Source organism: Oncorhynchus tshawytscha, linkage group LG01, assembly GCF_018296145.1.
Source record: "Oncorhynchus tshawytscha isolate Ot180627B linkage group LG01, Otsh_v2.0, whole genome shotgun sequence".
NCBI classification, from domain to species: domain Eukaryota; kingdom Metazoa; phylum Chordata; class Actinopteri; order Salmoniformes; family Salmonidae; genus Oncorhynchus; species Oncorhynchus tshawytscha.
The window spans coordinates 68,816,939-68,841,623 of NC_056429.1; the positions used below are offsets into that span (position 1 = coordinate 68,816,939).

The 24,685-nt window shown below is 42.7% G+C and overlaps 2 protein-coding genes across 3 annotated transcripts in view; both read right to left on the minus strand.

The window, feature by feature from the left end:
• LOC112260939 (echinoderm microtubule-associated protein-like 6) overlaps positions 1-5,741 on the minus strand; it is an 84,306-nt gene extending 78,565 nt beyond the window's left edge. Inside the window, exon 1 of the mRNA XM_042328309.1 lies at positions 5,644-5,741. Coding sequence (XP_042184243.1) covers positions 5,644-5,741 — 98 coding nt within the window. The remainder of the gene's footprint in view (positions 1-5,643) is intronic.
• An 11,589-nt stretch (positions 5,742-17,330) lies between these two features.
• Positions 17,331-24,685, minus strand: part of LOC112255529 (spectrin beta chain, non-erythrocytic 1) — a 127,385-nt gene continuing 120,030 nt past the window's right edge. For both annotated transcript variants that reach the window (XM_024428520.2, XM_024428515.2), the window contains 4 exons: positions 20,308-20,510; positions 19,061-19,234; positions 18,923-18,965; positions 17,331-18,736 (listed from right to left, as the gene is read on the minus strand). In XM_024428520.2, coding sequence (XP_024284288.1) covers positions 18,533-18,736; positions 18,923-18,965; positions 19,061-19,234; positions 20,308-20,510 — 624 coding nt within the window. In that variant the 3' untranslated portion in view covers positions 17,331-18,532. The remainder of the gene's footprint in view (positions 18,737-18,922; positions 18,966-19,060; positions 19,235-20,307; positions 20,511-24,685) is intronic.

Sequence of the window (24,685 nt, forward strand, 5' to 3'; positions counted from 1 at the left end):
TTCATGGGAATTTAACAGTTTTACAGTCATTTTCTTAATGGGTGCATGTTTATTAGTAACTGGGGTAAGCAATTTGTAAATGTGTCAAGTGCTCCTCCTCCTTTTTGCTCCTCATTACACACCACAGACCAACACATATTCTTCACATCAACAACATAGGAATCATTACAAAACTTATTGTATGACCTCTTATACACAATATTAGGCCCAGCTTTTAAAACTTTGGTTTTCCTAGATATGGCTATTATATTGTGATCACTATATCCTATGGATTATATCCTATGGACTGCTTTAAAGCAAATATCTGCAGCATTAGTAAAGATGTGATCAATACATGTTGATGATTTAATTCCTGTGCTGTTTGTAACTACCCTGGTAGGGTGACTGATAATCTGAACCAGGTTGCAGGCACTGGTTAAAGTTTTACGCTTTTTCTTTAGTGGGCAGCTTGATGAAAGCTAGTCAATATTCAAATCATCCAGAAAATATACCTCTATGATGATATCACATACATTATCAAACATATCACACGTTATCCAGATACTGACTGCTAGCACTTGGTGGTCTATAGCAGCGTCCCACAAGAATGGGCATTAGGTGAGGCAGATGAACCTGTAGCCATATGATATGAATGTGTGTCTTGGCGGAGCAATCTGTCAACAAGACAAGCTGTGTGTCAACAAAGTATATAATCGATGTGTCATCAACGTAATCAATATGTAGTCATAACCACCCACGCAGTTACAATGTGTGTTTGTGAGACAGCTGGGCCCAGCTACACAGACAACCAATGGAATATCCCAGTACCTTTTATTAAATCATGTTTAATATACTGTAACATTACCAATCATTATCAAGTCCAATTAACATAAAAGAAAACATGCATTATCACTGAGAGAAAATTCTTGGACTCCACATTTTCTTTCCCTATCCACCCATCTATTTTTCAAAGGACTCCATATTCTAGAGAGGAGAGAGATGAGCCAGTAAAGGTCAGCGGCTCATTTGAAGTCTTCAGCTCCGTGAAATCAGGAGCACTTAGAGCCCAGCCTGGTGTTAATGGAGCATCATGGGAGCAGCTATCCGTCCGCCTCTGATCCAGTCATTAACCCTGATTAATGACACCCCCCCTCCCCTCCACACACACACACACACACACAAAGACACACACCATCGACAATCCATGCCCATCTCCTAGTCTCAGCATGCTCTTTCTAATAAAGCTGATATTGTGGTGTCCCAGTCAGCCTCAGTAATGTATGCAAAGGTCATGAGGAGGAGACAGGATGGGGCAGTGGTGGGGAGAGGTTGATGGGGTCTTTGTATTTTCAATACTAGCCTTTTCAATCAGTGATACTACATAAAACAAATATAATCAACCATGTCATTGCACTAGCGTAATTGAATGAGGTCCTGGTGTAAGATTCCAGCTGGTTGATAAGTTGTAAAATAGTTGTAATAGCTTGTGACTAGGCTATATAAAGATTTTGCCAAAATAAATTAAAATAAATGTCAAGAATGATTGTCACATACCACAAATAGATGCAATGAAATGTGTTGTTTTACAGGTTCAGCCATAGTAGTACAGCACACCTGTAGCAAATTAGGGTTAAGTGCCTTGCTCAAGGGCATATCGGCAGATTTTTCACCATGTCGGCTCAGATAGTTGAACCAGCAACCCTTCGGTTACTGGCCCAACACTCTAACCGCTAGGCTACCAGCCACCCTTCAAGACTAGACTGTGGAGTGTGTGAATGTGACAGTAGACTGTAAAGGTCTAGTTTAAAGACTTGCTTGTCTGAGCATGAAAGGGCTGTATGAAAGTGTGGTTGTGACCCGGTTCTTCCTACTTCTGTCTGGCTGGCAGTGACAGATGCATCCGGAGCCGGGTTCTGCCCTGCAGCACTGATGGAAATGGGACAGCAGAGGGAGGATAGAGAACCAGAGCATGAGAGGAAGCAGTGGCACAGCCCGTCCAGGCAGGGGACGCCAGCCAAGGGTACGACACTGTGAAACACACCAGTCGGGGCCACAAGCACGAGTCACTTCCAGACAGAAAGACACATAAGAATAACTCACAACTGAACCTGAGTTTAGCAAGAGCTTTTTTTCTTCCCTTTTTTGATTGCCCTTTTGTATCTGCCAAGGGCATGCATGTCTGTATGTAGCCTTGCTACTTTTATAGCCTCGCTACTGTATATAGCCTGTCTTTTTACTGTTGTTTCATTTCTTTACCTACCTATTGTTCACCTAATACCTTTTTTGCACTATTGGTTAGAGCCTGTAACTAAGCATTTCACTGTAATTCACTGTTGTATTTGGCGCACGTGACAAATAAACTTTGATTTGATTTGATCTCCATACGTTGGTATTACCTTAAGTATACAGCTGTTTAGATGGAGAGCATTCAAGAACCCGTTGACCTTAAAACCACTGTAAAATTATACATCATTTTGTTCTGTGCCCATCACTGACTCCAACACTGGGTGTCTCTGTGTCACATCATACACAGTACCACAGCATTAGGGTAAAGGTAATCTCGGTTAACCCAGAACTAAAATCTGGCGTAATTTGGTCAGATGTGTTTACGTAGTCTGTCCACGAGAGATTTGGATAAAGGCATCTACAATGGTGACTATTTTGTTGCAAGGGTACATGGAGAAAAGGAGATAAGGTCTGAAATAGTACTGAAAGTGGCAGGGTAATTCTAAAGCCTCTCATAGAGGACACTGGAGTGTGTCCTCTTGAAAATAAGAGTCCTGAGGTAGGGGTTAACTTGAGACCACGTAGCCAATCACAGTGTGAGGACCAGACTTCAATTCAATTTCAATTAGAGTAGGCAGCAGACAGACAGCAGCACATCCCTACACCAAGAAATAATAACGTTGAGCTCAAATTGGAAAAAGGAAACAACCTTAAGGTGCTATGTGTATGTACTGTGATAATGAGAATGCATGTGACGTGTACAAGCCACGGAGCAGGGGCTACATTATTGGTATTCCTATAATGACTCCCTAACCATCCCTCTGCAAAAACATATCTGCCTGCATGGACACACAGACATGCACAGATGTGGAAACACAGGCAGGAGTATAGACACCATCTGCATGCACACACATAGACAATGACACAGGGACACACATACATGAACCTCATCACCCCCCACCCACAAGCCATCTTTTCAACAGCCTGATACATTTCACTTTCAGATGCACTCAATGCAGAGGGGTCAATCAATAAATCCAATCTATTTTATGTCCTTTTTATATCAGCAGTTGTCACAAAGTGCTTTACCGATACCCAGCCTCAGACCCCAAAGAACAAACAATGCAGATGTAGAAGCACAGTGGCTTGGAAAAACTCCTTAGAAGGTAGGAACCTATGAAGAAACCTAGAGAGGAACCAGGCACAGAGGGGTGGCTAGTCCTCTTCTGTCTGTATTGGGTGGAGATTTAAGAGGCCATTAAGGCCTGTTTCAAGATGATGGTCCTGATGATGGTGATAACACTCATTTACCAGTACATGTCAATCATATAAGCTCAATGCTTTCTCTTCCTCTTCATATTCATAGTTGAAAGCAATCAAAGTCAGTGGGGAGACTTCTGCCTCTGTTGAGATGATGCCAGAGGGTCCTTCTAAAATAACTGCACCCTGTGTGAGATCAAGATAGTCAAACTCCGGAAACTTGTGACTGTGTAAACCCCTTCAGCCTTCATGGAGCTGTGGCACAAAGTAGGTCTGATTTAATGACATCTTAACTCACTCTGGGTCCTCATTCCATGATTCTAAAGAGGATGTTGATCTTGAGGATGTCTTAGCAAAGTAACACCAAGGACAACATGAAAATGTTTCTTTACCTAACTGTAAGGAAGGTGTAGAGCAGGTATTCCCAAACCCTCTGGGTGATTCACGTGATTCACATTTCCTCAGCCACAGTGTGTTATATGTGCAAAAGTAATATCTCACAACTCGATGAAACCTTCACTCTTGCGCAGACATTTCGAAACAAAACATGCCAACATAAAAAAATAAGTCACTGGAGTTTTTTGAGCAAGAATTATGATGACTTTCAAGTAGTAAGACATGTATAAAAGCAACAGATAATGTACCATTAATAAGAATGGGCTAGAAGCGTCTTATATGGTGAGCTACCGAGTGGCTAGGACAGGCAAGCTCCATACTATTGTGGAAGACTTAATTATTCCTGCTGCTGCGGATATGGCTGGGACAATGCTGGGGAAAAGGCCAAAAAAAACTATACAGACAATGCCTTCATCAAACAACACTGTTTTACGACGCATCAGTGACATGGCAGGAGATGTTTTGAAATAGTTAATGGCCCAAAAGCCATGACAGGGAGACATAGTGGAGTGGTAACGAGCATGCAAGAAGTTGCTCACTATGCAACTTGGTTACACTGCAGCATCCACCGAGAGAATCTTGCTGCCAAGGAAATGCCTGACAGATTGAAAGAGGTTTTGGACACTACAGTGAAATGGTTAACTTTGTTAAAGCAAGGCCCCTGAACTCTTGCGTATTTTCTGCACTTTGCAATGATATGGGCAGTGACCATGTAACGCTTTTACAACATACAGACGTGCGCTGGTTATCAAGGGACAAAGTATTGATACGTTTTGTTTAATTGCGAGGCGAGCTTAAAGTTTTCTTTACTGACCATAATTTTCACTTGTCTGACCGCTTGCATGATGACGAGTTTCTCACACGACTGGCCTATCTGAGTGATGTTTTTTCTCGCCTGAATGATCAGAATCTAGGATTTCAGGGACTCTCCGCAACTGTATTCAATGTGCTGGACAAAATTGAGGCTATGACTAAGAAGTTGGAGCTCTTCTCTGTCTGCATTAACAAGGACAACACACAGGTCTTTCCATCAATGTATAATTTTTTTGCGTGCAAATGAACTCAAGCTTATGGACAATGTCAAATGTGATATTGGGTGCACAATTACGCAGGTACATTCCTGAAACGGATGACACAAACAACTGGATTCGTTATCTCTTTCATGCCCTGCCTCCAGTTGTCACGATCGTCTAATGAATTAATGGACCAAGGCGCAGCGTACGTAGAGTTCCACATTTTTATTAAATGAAACTCACAAAAACATCAAAGAGCAACGAAATGTGACGTTCAGTAGAGCTCACAGGCATCAACATGAAAACAAGATCCCACAAAAACCAGTGGGGAAATGGCTGCCTAAATATGATCCCCATCAGAGACAATGATAAACAGCTGCCTCTAATTGGGAACCATACCAGGCCAACATAGAAATAAATGCACTAGATTACCCACCCTAGTCACACCCCGACCTAACCAAAATAGAGAATAAAAAGGCTCTCTATGGTCAGGGTGTGACAGTACCCCCCCCCCCAAAGGTGCAAAACCTGACTCTATAGGGGAGGGTCCGGGTGGGCGTCTAGCGTCGGTGGCGACTCCGGTGTGGGACGAAGTACCCACTCCGCTCGTGGATTCGCCAGCATCGGTGGCGGCTCTGGTGCGGGACTTTGCCTCCGCCAAGACCACGGGTCTGACCATGGAGCCGGGTAGAACGCCGTGCACGGCAGTCAACACTGGGCATCAGCGCAGAGGAGGGCACCGGCCATGGAGCTGGGTTGTACGCCGCACCCGGACTGGGCACCGGTGCCGAAGAAGGCTCCGGCCATGGAGCTGAGTTGACCGCCGTGTCTGGACTGGGCACCGGCGCAGAGGAAGGCTTCTGTCATGAAGTGGGACTGGACGCCGTGCCTGGACTGGACATCGGCGCAGAGGAAGGCTCCGGCCTTGGAGCGGGACTGGACGCCGTGCCTGGACATTGGCGCAGAGGAAGGCTCCTGCCATGGAGCGGGACTGGATGCCGTGCCTGAACTGGACATCGGCGCAGAGAAGGGCTCCTGCCATGGAGCGTGACTGGACGCCGTGCCTGGACTGGGCATCGGCGCAGAGAAGGGCTCCTGCCATGGAGCGGGACTGGATGCCGTGCTCGGACTGGGCATCGGCGCAGAGGAATGCTCCTGCCCTGGAGCTGGAGGTTCTGGACCGTCGCAGGAGGTTCCGGACTGTGGACCGTCTCAGGAGGTTCCGGACTGTGAAACATGGCTGGAAGCTCTGGACTGTGATCCGTCGCCGGAAGCTCTGGACTGGAACTCGTCGCCTGAAGCTCTGGACTGGGGACCGTCGCCTGAAGCTCTGGACTGGGGACCGTCGCCTGAAGCTCTGGACTGGGGAACGTCGCCTGAAGCTCTGGACTGGGGAACGTCGCCTGAAGCTCTGGACTGGGGAACGTCGCCTGAAGCTCTGGACTGGGGACCGTCGCCTGAAGCTCTGGACTGGGGAAGCGCACTGGAGGCCTGATCCGTTGGGCCGGCACAGGTGGCACCAGACTGGTGACACGCACTTCAGGGCGAGTGCGGGGAGCAGGCACAGGATGTACCTGACTGGAAAGGCACACTTGAGGGAGAGTGCGAGGAGCAGGCACAGGACGTACCGGACTGGGGACACGCACTTCAGGGAAAGTGTGAGGAGGAGGCACAGGATGTACTGGGCTGTGGAGGCACACTGAAGACATGGTGCTTGGCAGATAGTGCCGGAAATGACACACTCCGCACGGTGAGTGCGTGGAGCTAGCACAGGATGTACTGGGCTGTGAGGGCGCACTGGAGACCTGGTGCGTAGAACCGGCACAAATTGTACCGGAACGGTAACACACACTTCAGTCCGAGTGCATGGAGGAGACACAGGACGTACCGGACTGGGGAGGCGCACTGGAGGCCAGATGCATGAAACTGGTACAGATGACACCGGACTGGTGTCATGCTCCTCAGCACACCAGCTCTGCAGCACTCTCATCGCCACCACCTTTCTCCGGAATATTTCGTCGAGTTCCTCCTTCGACTCACTGACGGTCTCTGGCCCATTCCTCGGCTCCGCCGACCACCCCGTGTGCCCCCCTCAAAAAAATTGTCCTGTCTTTTGGGCTTTCTACCAGGCTGCGAACCCCGGCGTCGTCGCTGTCCTCCCTTCTCTCCTGTCGTCTGTTTCTACGGCAGGCTTTCGTATCTTGCCAAGACTTCCTCCCAAGTCCAGGATATTCTCTCTTCGATCTCCTCCCAAGTCCAGGATGCCATCTTCACATGGGCACGCTGCTTGGTCCTGGTGTGGTGGGATCTTCCGTCTAATGAATTTACAGACCGAGGCGCAGTGTACGTAGAGTTCCACATTTTTATTAAATGAAACTCACAAAAACATTAAAGTGCAACGAAACGTGACGTTTTGTAGAGCTCACAGGCATCAACATGAAAACAAGATCCCACAAAAACCAGTGGGGAAATAGCTGCTTAAATATGATCCTCAATCAGAGACAACGATAAACAGCTGCCTCTGATTGGGAACCATACCAGGCCAACATAGAAATAAATGCACTAGATCACCCACCCTAGTCACACCCCAACCTAACCAAAATAGAGACTAAAAAGACTCTCTATGGTCAGGGCGTGACACCAGTCCACTTACCGATATCTGAACAAGAGAGCCTCATTGAAATTGTAATAAGCTATTCTGTGAAAATTTAATTTAATCAGAAGCGACTGCCAGATTTATGGATTGGGCTGCGCTCAGAGTATCCTGCCATGGCAAATCGCGATGTTAAGACACTTGATGCCCTTTGCAACCACATACCTATGTGAGAGTGGATTCTTGGGCCATCACTAGCATGAAAACTAAATACAGTCACAGACTGTGTGTGGAAAATTATTTAAGACTGAGACTCTCTCCAATACAACCCAACTATGCAGAGTTATGTGCATCCTTTCAAGCACACCCTTCTCATTAATCTGTGGTGAGTTATTCACAATTTTCGATGAACAAATAAGGTTTTATATGTAAGATGGTTAAATAAAGAGCAAAATTATTGATTATTATTATATTACTATTTGTGCCTTGGTCCTATAAAAGCTCTTTGTCACTTCCCACAAGCCGGGTTGTGACAAAAACACACACTCATTCTTATGTTTATTAAATGTATCGTATAGTGTGTGTGTGGCAGGCTTACAATTATGGCAAAGAAACAAACAATTGAGAGTGCGCTGACCCTGGTGTTAGAAGGGGTATGCAGCTGGAGGTTGAATGTTTGAAGGGGTAAGGGAATATAAGAAGTTTGGGAACCACTGGTCTAGAGCACAGAAAATCCATGTAGTAAAAGACCAGAAAATGGCCATTGACACACCACAGGGAAAGCTCTGATAGGCCCTTGTGACAAAGACAAGCCAGTCCAGAGTAGATAATGCAATATGCTGTAAGGTTACATGCTGTAATCACATTACAACTACATACTGCAATTTATTGACGCATGGCAACATTGGGTAAATGGGTAGCCCAACTTATTGATGCTAGGTGCTAATTGTGTTCTTTTTTTCCTGTTTAAACATTTTCTGGGTATTTTACCCACTTTTTCTCCCCAATTTCATGATATCCAATTACGATCTTGTCTCATCACCTCAACTCCCCAACGGGCTCGGGAGAGGCAAAGGTCAAAGTCAAGCGTCCTCCGAAACATGACCCGCCAAACCGCACTTCTTTACACCTGCCCGCTTAACCCAGAATCCAGCCGCAGCAATGTGCCAGAGGAAACACCGTTCAACTGACGACTGAAGTTAGCCTGCAGGCGCCCGGCCCACCGCAAGGGGTCGGTAGTGATGCCTCATGCCACAAGCAGTGCCTTAGACCGCTGAGCCACTCGTGAGGCCCCGTTTGGAGAAATCCGCAATACTTGTATATCACTCACAGATTTTGGGATAAAACTTAAAGTATTTTAGGCTACATGGAAATAACATGAAGTAACATATTTAACATGGTACATCGAAATAGGCTTTCCAGCTCTTTCCGAAACATGGGAAACCAACACTTCTGTGTAGATGAAGCTGATCTGTATACTGGACGTTATCATTCATCACATCCATTGAATATGCAATGGGGTCTCTCCGAGTTCAGGTTCTGGCTGTTTCAATGGTTTCCCAGAGCATCTGGGTCCAGTGCTCAGCTACCCTCAATATTGAGTGACTGACATGTATGACTAGAGAATGTGTAACAGGCATAAACAAGTTTTAATTAACTATTCAATAAAAGTGCATCACAAAACAAATCCACTATATCTAGATCTATATATTTCTGAAGGGGAGTAGGCCCAATTGTGTTACAAACCACCGTGTTGTTGTTCAGTCCTGGCCATGGAGACATGTAATAACTGTTCAACAGCGGGGAGTGTCCACTGAAAAAGCCTTTATTCAGAAATTATAGGCCCAACATGGATTTAATTCATCAATATGACTGGCGCAATCACAGACCTAATCCATCAATACAACGACTGTGATAAAGTGTCTGCAGTAGAATGATTCCCTGACAGTGTGGAGAGAAATAACAGTGGACTATTTAATACCTTTTCAACAAGGCTGGTAGCCTAGTGGTTAGGAGCGTTGGGCCAGTAACCGAAATGTCGCTATTTAGAATCCATGAGCCGACTTGGTGAAAAATATATCGATGTGCCCTTGAGCAAGGCACTTAACCCTGATTGCTCCTGTAAGTCGCCCTGGATAAGAGCATCTGCTAAATGACTAAAATGTTATTGTAACCAAAGTAGATGGGGATGGATTGGTGTTACAATCTCACCAGCACTGTAGGCTTCAACCAGTTTGATTGTGCTCTGTGACCTGATGAGGACTTTGCATTGACTAGCTATGAACAGCGGCTTTGCAGTGAGCCTTGTAGTTTCAAGCATGACTGAGGACAACTACAGACCAGGGCTTATCATGTTTGTGTTTGGGTTGTTACTGTGGTTTGCTGGCAACAGCTTGGCTTGCTATCGCTGAGCCACAACAAAGACCATCTGAACTGCCAGATCAAGCTCTCAAAAAAATACTATATTTGCATACAGAACCAAGAACTATACATTTCACACATCCACCAGCCTCAACCCCTCTCCAGTGTGTGCTTTTACAGGGGGCACTGCTGCTGTAGTTGCAGGCATCCAAGGGAGACAATAGCTTTTAAGGGCCTTTTTGGCTCTTGAATAACTATTTGGGTGAGGAACTGTTGGCCAGCTCCATGCTTTCAAATCATCATGGTTGCTGACTCAAAAAGCAAGGAGCTGTCCACTAACTGGTGGCACTGAAATGGCTGTTTTGACATAGGTAGACGTGATGAGAGATCTAAGGAAAGTCATAGTACAAATAGTATGATCTCTGTGAATAGAATTCTTGCAATGACTCCCTTGGGTTATAGGCTCTCTGGACAGGCGAGGCTACACATTACTTCTGCACAGTGACGGCTCACATAGCCACTGGACAGAGCAACACTGGAGTGATGCCAAGGGTCAATTTATTGCTTTAATTAAGCAATTCATTAAGATCCACAGATTCAATAAAATGTGGATGTGATTTTGATAACTGGCTAAGAGAGGGACCGAGGAAATGTTATGTTTTAACGTTGATCGGCTATGTGAACCGCAGTCACTTAGCAACCACCAGGTGCTCTACCTTGCACCTTAGAGACTGCTGCCCTATGTACATAGTCAATGAACACTGGTCATTTTAATAATGTTTACATACTGTTTTACACCACATTATATGTATATACTGTATTCTAGTCATGGATCCTCCTATATAACTACTGCTGTACACACCTTTTCTATTCTTATAATGTCCATACAGTCTTTACACACCATTATATATATAGGACTATATTTTTACTCTGAACACTGACATTGTTCATTCTGATATTTCTTAATTTCTTTCTTTTTACTTTTTGTTTTATGTGTGTATTGTTTTGTATTGCTATGCATTACTGCACTGTTGGAGCTAGAAGCAATTAGCTGCACCTGCGATAACATCTGCAAATCTGTGTATGCGACAAAGAAACTTTGATTTGAAATTATACATATTTTACACTTGTGCGCATTTTGTACGCATTTTACGACATGTTGGTGTTCATTGGCTGTAGGTAAAGCGATACATTCCAAGTAACACTCACCTTATAATGTCATCGTTGTGACCAAGGTAAAACTTCTGAGTGTGTTCTCTGGTATTGTAAACCACGCCGACTCCAGCCACGAAATAGACCACTTCTTTCCCAGCGGTGTAGTACAGGTTGTTTCGGCATTGATGCCCTCTGTACCCGTAGATCCATTCTAATCTCAATTGGCAACGCGGAGCAGTCCGATCCGCCATTATATTTGACAACTTGTTTCTTTTGTCAATTATTCCACTCTAAAGTAGGCTACACGACAACAGGGACCGCAGACATGCATATGCAAAGTTTATGGAAAACTCACTGATAAAATTAGAAAAATCCTAACAGATGACATTTTCCTGTAGTCTAGGCTATCGATTTTAAAATTCATTCCCGCATTCTACAGCAGATGTGCACATTGCGTTTTGAAGAAATACCAGCAAGGACACGACACCACACACCTCAGGTCTATTCATCATTTTTGCCTGAATGGTTATTATGTTAGGCTACTCTTAGAGACTGTGAATTAATGCATTATTTTCATCATAAAAAATATGCTTTCACTCTTACCATGATGTCTTACTAAAGTTAATTTACTCCACATTAAATGCTATTTTATATGTATTTCAAATGGGTTCCTTTTCAAATGACAACGAAAACATAAGAACTGGCCAAATAAACAAACAGCAAATGAACACAATTGCTAGAGGATTCGGCTGCTGCTGAAATATAATCCGGACACTAATCCTCAACTGTAACACCAGCCATAGTTACTACGGTTTTATACAATTCCCAAGACAATAACTAACAACTAAACATTTCAATCAAACAAACACGTAGAAAATAGGGCGAACATGCAATCTGTCTGTCGTCAATTGACAAATCTGGTTTAAGTAAATCCAAGAGTCGAAGTATTGTGAGGAATTACGGATTTTCACTGTAAATCACTCCGACAGAGTGCAAACTGTTTGACAGCCACAGCTGGTTCGCCGCTGTCAGAGTGAAGGCTCCCCAAAATGCAAATTATATGATAACTTCCGTGCAGAGGCAAACAATCTATGGGTTTCAAAACACAGTCGCTCACCGCGCGACTCCGTCGCATCTCCCGCATCTCAAATGGATTGATGAAAATAGGGATTCCGGGCGGCAAGCGACAGAAGCCTATTACTCATAAGGGCGAATGACAGGCGATGCCTATGATAAACCGGGGTGGAAAACTGAGCAGAGGTCTAGTACTGTGTTATTCATTGCGTATTAATATTAATGTAGTAACGTAATGGAGACTTTCCCCATCAAGTATTTAGCGTAATATTTTTCAGAACAGCCACTCTCTATTTTCGAAATGCTATTACCACGTCGCTCTGCGAGCCACCCCTGCCCTGCCGCCGACGTTAAGGGGCCAGCTGCACAGGTTTATGGGTATTGATGTATTTATGTCTGTGGCATCCCCTCTCTCATTGGTCCAAAACATTGAAAACTACAACTACCAGTCAGCAGTGCTAAAGCGCTATCCAAGGTCCTGAAGACCTAAAGATACAACAAAACATCGGTTAGCTATGAAAACAGAATGGCAGCTTCTGCGATCAGCAATAATTGAGTAAATGCATATGACAGAAATGTACTTTGATTTAATCATAATTTTAGGCCCTAATTAAAATAAAGGCATTACACTGAATGGGAACTGACTGAATCGAATAGCAACTGATAAATGTTTTTTGTAACAAGTTGGATAGTAGATGATATTGGAGTTCAATCGCGAATAGGAAACTAAATTGGATGTAATAATTTAGCCTGAATAATATTAATATCAGGATTTATCACATTGGAGAGAGTTGAACCAAAGGATTCCTCAACACACATGTGATACTTTAGATCATACACAGATGCGTTCTAGAACAGAATATCTCTTGGATCCATGGCTCTCAAAACTGAACACCAGTAGCCTATGCTACATTTTCTGTAAAAGGTTTAACAACCATAACCCCTTACTTATTATTCATATGCCACTCTTTGACTGGGGCGGTAGGTAGCCTTGTGGTTAGAGTGTTGGGCCAGTAACAGAAAGGTTGCTGGATTGAATCCCCAAGCTGACAAGGTAAAAACCTGTCATCTGCCCCTAAACAAGGCAGTAGGCCGTCATTGTAAATACAAATTTGTTCTTAACTGACTTGCCTAGTTAAATAAAGGTTTTAAAAAATCCCTTATATGTTTATATATGGAACAAGAGGTCTTTCTAGATGGAAGATGGACTCTTGGAATGGATGTTATGTAGATTGTTCTCAAATGCTAAGTAGAGCATGCCATTGCCAGCCCCTTAGACAGCCCCTTAGACAATGGTGACAGACTTTACTGGAGAGCCAGCGCAATCTACCGTGCCATTCTTAGGGCCTCATATAGGGCTCTCTGTGAACATGTTGCGAATTGTCTGAATTAATATTCTTCTGGCACGCTAACAGTCATGTTCACAAAGACCTTGACTGACAACTCCCATGGGACTCTAGCGGCTTACCGATTCCTCAACATAGCAACTGCTCAAGGTTTGTATTACTGCTCCACCCAACCCAAGATCTGCTTGTGCTTAGCCAACTCCTCTGACATTTGTTGCCATGCACGCCATCAAGCATGGATGGTATGATAATTATTGATAGAGGCATTGGATAAAGCACAAAAGGAACTGGCTATAACCTATATAAAGTAAGGTCCATTATTGGCACCCTTGATAAAGATGAGCAAAATATACTATAAAATAATTACAATACAAATACGGAGCTATATTGTATGCTAAAAAAAGGTACAATTATATTATGTTATACTAATACAATTGCTATTATTCATTTTATACAGTCTTTTTTCTCAGCTTTATCAAGGGTGCCAATAATCTGATCTGACTGTATACCATACTATGCCCCAACCAGCCTGACCTTAGCATCAGAATAAGCTTCTATATCACTGCAAAGCCTAATCTAACGATGACAACTGTTCATGTTGTCATGGTAATGGGAGGGAGACAAAGCACTTGTTATACTTCCTTATGGTTTATAATTTGGTTGATGGCCTAATGTTACTTTGTTATAATACATAATCCCCTCCCTCACTCCTCTAACCAGGGCATGCTGGGTGAGTCTGTAAAAATAAGAGATGTTCTATGTTTGTGGTTTATTTCATGCACTATTTGTATGCAATCAAGCATCTAATTAAGTATTAGACAAGACTACTGTCTTCAATCCTGCCTCATATTCTTGTGACTAGTAAAAATAAAAAAATACTACAAATGCACAAAGTAATTGCATGTCACTGTTTAAATTGATGCAGTGGATAACTCGTTTCAAACTGTATTGATTTGTTGAGCACATGAATCCAAATGGGTATTCTTGGGTCTCGACCCCGCCCTGTGCAACTGGCTACTGGACTTCCTGACGGGCCGCCCCCAGGTGGTGAGGGTAGGTAACAACATCTCCACCCCGCTGATCCTAAACACTGGGGCCCCACAAGGGTGCGTTCTGAGCCCTCTCCTGTACTCCCTGTTCACCCACGACTGTGTGGCCACGCACGCCTCCAACTCAATCATCAAGTTTGCGGACGACACTACAGTGGTAGGCTTGATTACCCATAACGACGAGACGGCCTACAGGGAGGAGGTGAGGGCCCTCGGAGTGTGGTGTCAGGAAAATAACCTCACACTCAACGTCAACAAAACAAAAGAGATGATTGTGGACTTCAGGAAACAGCAGAGGTAGCACCCCCCTATCCACATCAATGGGACAGTAGTGGAGAGGGTAGTAAGTTTTAACTTCCTCGGCGTACACATCACGGACAAACTGAATTGGTCCACCCACGCAGACAGTGTCGTGAAGAAGGCGCAGCAGCGCCTCTTCAACCTCAGGAGGCTGAAGAAATTCGGCTTGTCACCAAAAGCACTCACAAACTACTACAGATGCACAATCGAGAGCATCCTGTCGGGCTGTATCACCGCCTGGTACGGCAACTGCTCCGCCCACAACCGTAAGGCTCTCTAGAGGGTAGTGAGGTCTGCACAACGCATCACCGGGGGCAAACTACCTGCCCTCCAGGACACCTACACCACCCGATGTCACAGGAAGGCCATGAAGATCATCAAGGACAACAACCACCCGAGCCACTGCCTGTTCACCCCGCTATCATCCAGAAGGCGAGGTCAGTACAGGTGCATCAAAGCAGGGACAGAGAGACTGAAAAACAGCTTCTATCTCAAGGCCATCAGACTGTTAAACAGCCACCACTAACATTGAGTGGCTGCTGCCAACACACTGACTCAACTCCAGCCACTTTAATAATGGGAATTGATGGAAATTGTATGTAAAATATATCACTAGCCACTTTAAACAATGCTACTTAATATAATGTTTACATACCCTACATTACTCATCTCATATGTATATACTGTACTCTATATCATCTACTGCATCTTTATGTAATACATGTATCACTAGCCACTTTAAACTATGCCACTTTGTTTACATACCCTACATTACTCATCTCATATGTATATACTGTACTCGATACCATCTACTGCATCTTGCCTATGCCGTTCTGTACCATCACTTATTCATATATCTTTATGTACATATTGGGGTTAGCAGATCTGCTAACGATGTGTGACAAATACATTTGATTTGATTGCAGTGCAAGATTTTGGATTGACAGGAGATACCTGGTTGTCAGGGTTGATAGAACAGACCTATCTACACAGTGTACAAAACATTAGGAACACCTCCCTAATATTGAGTTGCACCCCATTTTGCCCTCAGAACAGCCTCAATTCGTCGGGGCATGGACTTTACAAGGTGTTGAAAGCATTCCACAGGGATGCTGACCCATGTTGACTCCATAGCGTCCCACAGTTGTGTCAAGTTGGCTGGAAGTCCTTTAGGTGGTGGACCATTCTTGATACACACAGGAAACTGTTGACCAGTGCGCCTGGCACCTACTACGATACCATGTTCAAAGCCACTTCAATCTTTTGTCTTGCCCATTCACCCTCTGAATGGCATACATACACAATCCACGTCTCAATTGTCTCAAAGCGTAAAACGTATTCTTTAACCTGTCTCCCCTTTCTCTACACTGTTTGAAGTGGATTTAACAGGTGACATTAATAAAGGATCTTAGCTTTCACTTTGATTCACCTGGTCAGTCTGTCGTGGAAAGAGCAGTTCCTAATATTTTGTACACTCAGTGTATAATGTCCTTGTGTGAAGGGCAGTCTGAGTTCTCAGTTTACTGGTACTCTTGCGCCCTCTTGTGATAGAAGTGATGACGGAACGTCTCTGCTCTCTCCCAATACGAGAGATACGGGAGCATAGTTAATCTGATCATCTAAAAAACAAACAAATATATCTATATATATCTCCCATACTCCTGTCCCCGCAGGTTGGCTGTTAGATTACTCAGAGGTGATAGAAAACTCTGCCAATGGGGTTACTTCGATGTTTAGTAGCCAAATTATAATCTGTAAACACTGAGTCTTCTTTGTGGTCTCCTTTCATTCATGGTCATTGCTAAGAAAGGATTTCTAAATTAAAGCAAAATGGTTAAGAACTATGGTCCGATTCTTTTACTCTCAGTTTTCATCATAGAGGATTCTCAAGCCTCACCCTAGATAGTCTTGCAAGGTCAAACATGGCATTCTCACATTCGTTTAGAGGCAAGCTTCACCCATATCCCCCAAAACGGACCAACCTAAATCCCGATGTTTCTAGAGGGGATAGAAGTGGTCAATTTAACAGGCCACCTGTAATCTCAATAATCTATGCCATTTTGAGTTTTAACATACCCGAAAATCAAACTCAGCACGCTAAGCCATTTTACCAAACTGTTGCCCATAATGTTCTTTCGTCTCATATTAGAACAAATTAAAATGGCGTATTTGTATTTTTCCAGTGATATGTTGTTTAGTTTTCTGCTAGCCTCTTACCCAGGCCTAAAGTGTCCGGGAACGAGATATGCGTTCTGCAGAAATGTTCAACACTGGCTGCAAAATCTCCATAACGCCACTAGATGGTGCACACATTTAGGGGCAGTCAAAAATCTATGTTGCCTAAATGAAGTCAAAGGACACAGGATTTATTCTGCCATTAATTTCATTGTTACATCGTAATAGCTCTGTAATTGCTTGGTAATAGTGTTTTTTGTTGTAATGAATGAGAACATAGTGCATGCACTGAATGAGGCATAATTTCATGAAAATGTATTCAATCGTATAGAAGCAGTAATGACATGAGGAATTGTTGCTGATTTGGTGTGACGCTGTAGTACTGAAAACACAGAGACAGACATCATCTTAAAAGCAATTTAATGGATTTGCACATATTTAACAGAGAGGGCAAAAGTCTACGGGTGCAGTTCCATCTACCTGTGACAATGGTCCATATTAAACTACATACCTAGAGGCGTCGCTATGGCAAACAAGCTTTCTCCCATCGTGGCATTGTTGATTGTGCAATATGAAGAAATATTTCATTACAATAGTTACAGTGACAGAAATGCACACTATTTATCAAATAGCTAGAGAATGTAGCAAAATGATAATATGCGGTGCTGTAGCCAACAAGCAAAGCAACCTTATTCCAGTATTTGCCTTAGAATCCACTTTTCTACTTAACAACAATGCTTAAAGTGTTTATTGTTTTGTACATCAAATTTTTATACTTTGTACTAAATATATTTTAAACATACATTACAATGCAACTCAAATACATAAGAAAACAATGTTTAATAATGTTTTGAAAAATTACAGAAATAAACCTTAATCTGTGTTGTAGTTCTTCATGGATATCCAACATTCTGACTGGTTTTAGTAATTACTTGAGCCCGAGTAGGTATAGGATTACATTTTACAATATTATGATCTTTTCATTCAAATGAATGTCATACTATGTTTTTGGAAAAAAAGCGAGACTATATTGAAGCTTATAATGTTGTAGGGCTTGTTATTAGTAAGTGAAGTGAAATTTTTTAATAGTTTGTTATACACAAGTTATACACACAGTTCAAAGCACCGCTGACTTTGCTTTTCAACCGCAGAAGAATGCAAGTCATCTTTCAATGATAGCCTCACAAAACTGAGGACAGACCCTAGAAACTACATAGAATTACAAAAAGAACTGGGAAAAAAAAACAACAAAAGCAACAAGTGAAAAGCAGAGATGAAAGCAGGAAAAGAGAGAAAATACAAAGAAATCTTAGCTAGAAACCCTATCCTGTTTTTCAGCGCGCGACTTCTGGATGGTTTACAATGGCAGCTGCCCAAAGCATCAAATCTACCTTAACATAATTGTTTGTCTTTTTTTGTGTTCCTTATCTTAAAAAAGAAAACACCATACTGTGGTTGACCTCTGAGCCCGGCTGTTGGATTGTTAGGCACAGAGTGTGGAGTTTTGGCTCTGAGCTTGCATGCTGGAGTCTCGCTTTAAGAGGAACAGGAGCAGGGGAGAGAAGAGAGAAGAGGAATGGCATTGAAGGGGCTGGGGAGGAGGATCTACTTCTTTTTGCTGAAAAGGCTGAAGCGTTTTTCTTTGTCTTTCTCGCGCTTGCCTGGGCTGGATTCGGTTGCCAGGGCAACAGAGGCGGGCAAGGTCTGGGCCCGGCTGGAGGCGGGGGTGCTATGGCTGCTGGGGGTCACCTCGGTCTTATCAGAGGACGCAGCACTGGAGATGGCCTCCATCCACGAGTTCATCTCCTCCTGCGGCCCAGACGAGGATTTATCAGGACACACAACACAGATCACATCAATACAGCAACACACAGACACCCACATGATCCTCGTAAGAGACAGGGACTAAAGACAGCAAAGATACACAACATTCACAGGAGGAAGATAGTCTGTCATTCATGCACAATGTACAAATTAAAAGCTAAGCAAGCTTACGTCATCTTTGGCTTGGAAGAGATACTCATTCCCATCTGTAGCTCTGTAAAAGGAAAATAAAAACTTGAGTAATAAGTCAAGCTAACTACTGTACTAGTAGGGAGCTACATAGGGAGCTATACAGCAAATAGTGCTCACTTCAGTTTGAACACATGCTTCTTCTTCTTGTAATCGAGGGCGATCTCACACGCAGCGTCCTTCAGGCTGATGGGGATCTCGCTGTGATAGGGGATGCCCTGGCTGGCACTCTTAATGTCTTTGTAGAAGCCCATTTCCCAGTTGTTGATCACACAATACACATTGTGCCAGGATCTGAAAACATAGGAAACACAGTTATCAGAGTCTGTTCAGCTAAATAAAATGTTGGCATTATTGTAAGGGGAAAGTATTTGGCATGCATGAATATGTCCAGTAAGCATACATGTTAACTCCCCTATGTATTTATTTGGACAGTGTAGCTAAAACTTTTAATTTGGCTCTATACTCCAGCGTTTTGGATTTGAGATCAAATTTTTTATGAGGCGACAGTACACAATGTCACCTTTTATGTAAGGGAGTTTTCATATCTGTTTAATTAAAGCGCTTTATGTATCTAGTTCCCTCATTTGAAGGTGCATAAGTATTTGGACAAATGCACTTAGAATTTATTCCCATATTCCTAGCACACAATGACATCAAGCTTGTGACTCTACAAACTTGTTGGATGCATTTGCTTTGGTTGTATTTCCGATTATGTCGTGTCCAATAGAAATGAATGGTAAATAATGTATTACAAATGTTATTGTAAATAAGAAAATAATTTGTTTCTGAACACTTCTACATTAATGTGGATGCTACAGTGATTATGGATAATCATGAATGATTTGTGAATAATGATGAGTGAGAAAGTTAGATGCAAAGATCATGCCCCCATGGTAGCATCCACATTAATGTAGAAGTGCTCAGAAACATATTCTATTCTTATTTACAATAAGCAACTCAAAAATTACATAATACATGATTTACCATTCATTTATACTGGGCAAAACAGCCGAAACACAACCAAAACAAACTGCAAATGCATCCAACAAGTTTGTAGAGTCACAAGCTCAATGTAGTCAATGCGTGCTAGGAATATTGGACGAAATACTAAACTTTTGACTACATTTAATACACTATAAGTGAATTTGACTATGTATCACCTTCAAATGGGGGAACTAGATACATATAGTGCTTTCATTTCTAAACCGTGAAACAGATATGAAAATACCCTCAAATAAAAAGGTGGCATTCTGTATTGTCGCCTATCAAACCAAAAATGCTGGAGTTTAGAGCCAAATTAAAAGATTTAGCTTCGCTGTCCAAATAAATACTAAGGGGAGTGTATGTGAATTGTGTGTGTGTACCTGCTGGATGCCTTCTTGTTGTGACCCTCCCACTCATGTTTGCGGTGTAGGAGGCCTTCCATCTGGTTGGCTGGGGTTGAGTCCAGGGACTTGGCCGGGAGAGTGGCAGCCTGGCTGGGCTTGCCCTTGCGTGCTGCACTGGGCGACCCGCCTGGGCTGGGCTCCGCCACCCCATTTACAATGTCACTTCCCTCCCCATTGTCCTGAGGTAGACAGAAACTGGTATTAGAGAAAGCTGGGGCTTGGTAGACAAAACACACAGTGGGGCTGGAAATCAGAGTTGGCTTCATGCATAGCAGGATCAGAGGCTGTGTTGAAACATTCAGTACTTTCCCTTTGATTGCTATATTATATCACAATGGCTTTAAGACAAGTAAAGTTAAGTAGAAAGGGGTATTCTATATGACTAGGCCTACTCTACTGTAAATGATACCAAAAAAATGTTTTCACCACAATATGTTTCCTCATTTCCATTTGATGAGTAAAATAGCCTCTGGGTAGGTATTTGTATAAATCAAAACAATGCCATTACACCATTCTTACATTTTAAACGTGCCTCAATTTCACAATTATAGCCCAGCTTCATCATAAGATGAATGGCAGACACTGAACCCCAGAACTGAGTGTTTGTGCTATTCTTACATCATGTCTCAATCTCTGTGTCACCCACAGTGTCTCAGGTCTTAAGGTTCAGTGCCTGGAGTGAAACTTATCAAGTGTTTAACTCCATCTCAGTCTCTGACTCCTATCTCCAACCCTCTCACTCCATCTCAGTCTCCTATCTCTAACCCTCTCACTCCATCTCAGTCTCCTATCTCTAACCCTCTCACTCCATCTCAGTCTCCTATCTCTAACCCTCTCACTCCATCTCAGTCTCCTATCTCTAACCCTCTCACTCCATCTCTCCAACATTGAGTGCCATCTACTTGGGACAGTTGATTTTTGTGACTTCTACACTAACTTGACTCTGATCAAACGACTCAATCCGACTGATTCATCATGAACCTCTCGGACTCCATCCGAATCTTGAGACGAACAGCCTCTAAAATGACTCACACTAACTCACAGTTGGATTCACTCTCACTTATACTAACTCACTGTTTGACTAACTCAGATTCCGACCCATCTAAGCACGGTTAGGCGGAGACTTTGCAGATGCAGTAAAAATCAATTTATATAGATTCTGAGAAAAACTGGGACCCTACAGATTTAGAAGAGCTTTAGTTTATGGGATTGGTTAAAATGGGACCGGAGTCCAGCCGAGACAGCGAGAGAGATCATTTCAAAGACATGCACAGATCAGGGGTTAAGACATGCACACCACATTGCCACACCCACACAAAATATTGTTGGAGAGAAAGAGAAAGCCAGCGAAAGGGAGATAAAGTCCAAAATAAAATCCCAAACAATTAACACAATTGCTTGAACTCATTATTCATTTTACGGTATCATTATTGTAAAGTGAAGGGAAATGCAAAATTGGCCAGTTAAAAGATTTTATCACAACACACCCACTCCAATTTGTCACTTATTACCCATTACTGAGCTCTTCAAGGCTGGACCAATCGTGGACACTTTTACTGAGAGCTTGCCAGGCGATGGACAAATCCTGGATGCTTATACAGAGATCCTGCCATCGGCTGGACCACCAATACTGGACACGAAGGACTGCATCGCTGCCAGGTTTTGCACCGTTCGATTTGGTGCAACATGGGACTGATATTTCTCACCACCTCTTTGTTAAATGTTCAGGGTAAAAGCTAAAATAGTTTTCACTTGGGCTAACACTCATATAGGTAATCATATTATCAATGGTCACATCTGCACTCTCATTCTATCTCAAATATACTCTCCAAGCTTATAATATGAACCCAGTTACTTCCACATAAATACGGAAATAAGTCTGATCATCTCAACGTTTGATTACTGTGAAGGAGGATCACTCTGATAGCAGTAACTGTATTTACCTTAGAAATGACCCTTTTGCAGAACTAAAAACACTAAACTTAGAATTGCTCAAACATTTATCTCTCAGTTTGGATGGGTAACTTTTTACACCAAAGCAAAATACTGGAGAATTATTGTCAGAAGTCTACTGGATAAATGATATCTACAAGACAATTCAATTTAAAAAAGGGTATGAAAAATCAATTACACTTTACTTGACACCCAGCGTCATAACACGCAGTCATAATCATGTCATAATATGTCATAACAGCTGACATAACTTGTCATAACCTGTCATAATATGGTCATAACACTTATGACAAGTTATGTCAGCTGTTATGACATATTATGACATGATTATGACTGCGTGTTATGACGCTGGGTGTCAAGTAAAGTGTTACCAAAAAAATCTTTGAAAAAGTATTGTACATCAATGTGTATAAAACCACCCCAGGATGAAAACATAGAAAATACACACAGAGAAAAACACAAAAACAGTGGGCACTGAAAGTGAAACATGTTAATGACATGCAAAACAATATACCCAACATAAGACATGAGGACAAAAACAGTGTTATTTTGTAGACGGCACAAGGACAACAAAAACCGGACATACATGGGGAGTGATTGACTCTAACAATGTTTTATTGGGGAATGTGCGTTAGTGGGTTGGGGATGCTGAAATGATTCAACGTGCAACATGACCAGGAATAAAATGAAGATCTGATGCACAGAGCTAACATGAAGAATGATATGAGAACAAGAAGGTAGGTTACTGAGACCCAATGACCGGAATAAATTGGAATGTGCTTACACCCCTCTACACACACACACACACACACACACACACACACACACACACACTATGACTGGAACAACCCTACAAACAGAATTACGACGGTGAAGCAGAGTGAAATGAATCATACATAGTGAAATGCTATTTCAGATGGTACTGTCTGACAGTGGTATAACGTGTGGTATGGATGTGCAGGTCATGTAAATAGATGGATATCTGGGGCAGATAGCTACTTACTACTTTTGATTTCCTATTCTCTTGAATTTTATTTAACCTTTATTTATTCAGGCAAGTAATGGAGATAAAATCTAGTTTGCAAGAGACCTGGTTGATTTGATCTGGGGCAACTTGAAACCTGAGACTAAAGAAGACGATTTAATCGTTGCCTCAGTAATGCAGTTAAGCCATGTATTTTGTCTGTCCGTTATTCAGATTCCACATGGTAAGTTTGTAAATAATAACGTACACAAAGAGTAATATCATCAGGGATGGAGATAGGAGGAGAGGAGTGTTGGGCTGAGAGGCGGAAGAGAAGAAAAACAGGGATAGAAGAGAGAAGGGAGAGAGGAAAAATAGGGAATAAAGACTAAAACCTGACAGTAGAGGGGGAAAAAGTGTTATATAAAGAAAAGATACGAGTGGGGGGCAAGGAGGGCGTGTTCTTCTTTGTTCCCACGGACACACACGTATATACACACCCACACACACGCACGCTGTGCTCGTTCTCATTCTAGACTACGTAGTGCTGTAGTGCTTCTGTGTCCCATTATGCCTTTCTCTGGGGTCAATAGGTCAATAGATCATGTCAATCTACAGTGAATACAATTAAATAAATTATTTTTGGGACCTTTTGCTCAAATCTCAAAATATTCAATTAGGAAATGTTGTACTGCTTTTGAAATAGGGTTGCCTAACTCAAAAACGGTTGAATCTTCTTTCTACTTTCTCATTTGATCTGGGCCCAGCTTATATCTAATCAGTGAATACTACAGTATTTAGCTGCAGCAGTGGAGGCTGCTGAGGGGAGAATGGCTCATAATAATGGCCAGAACGGAGCAAATGGAATGTCATCAAACACCTGGAAACTACATGTTTGATGTATTTGATACCATTCCACTGATTCCGCTCCAGTCATTACCATCGTCCCGTTCTCCCAAATTAAGGTGCCACCAGCCTCCTGTGAGCTGCAGCTAGCGTTTATCAGCCGTCCTCAGCGGAGTGTTCGATCAGTATCAATAAAGGTACCAGTCGGTTTGTAGGAATATGAAGATAAAAAGATGAAAGCATAAATAACTATACGATTGGCCAAAAAATAAAAAATCTAGTACCCTGCTACTGTTCATCTATGTTCAGTCCTGCAACATCCATGTGATAAAATAAGACTAGGTGAATAAAAACTACAATAAATGAAACTGCAATCAGCAAAGCTAATTTCCATTCAAATGCATTATGCAAATAAAAAAGAAAAAGGAATAATCAAGGTAGAATTAGTATAGTCTCCTGTAATGGGAATTAGGATACGGCTAAATGGTAAATGAGGAATAAGTGTGACTAACTAACTGTCAGAACCATTGGTGGTGGTGGTGGGGGGGGGGTCAGGGGTAGAGGGGTGTACAGTCCTCTCCCTGTGGTGGG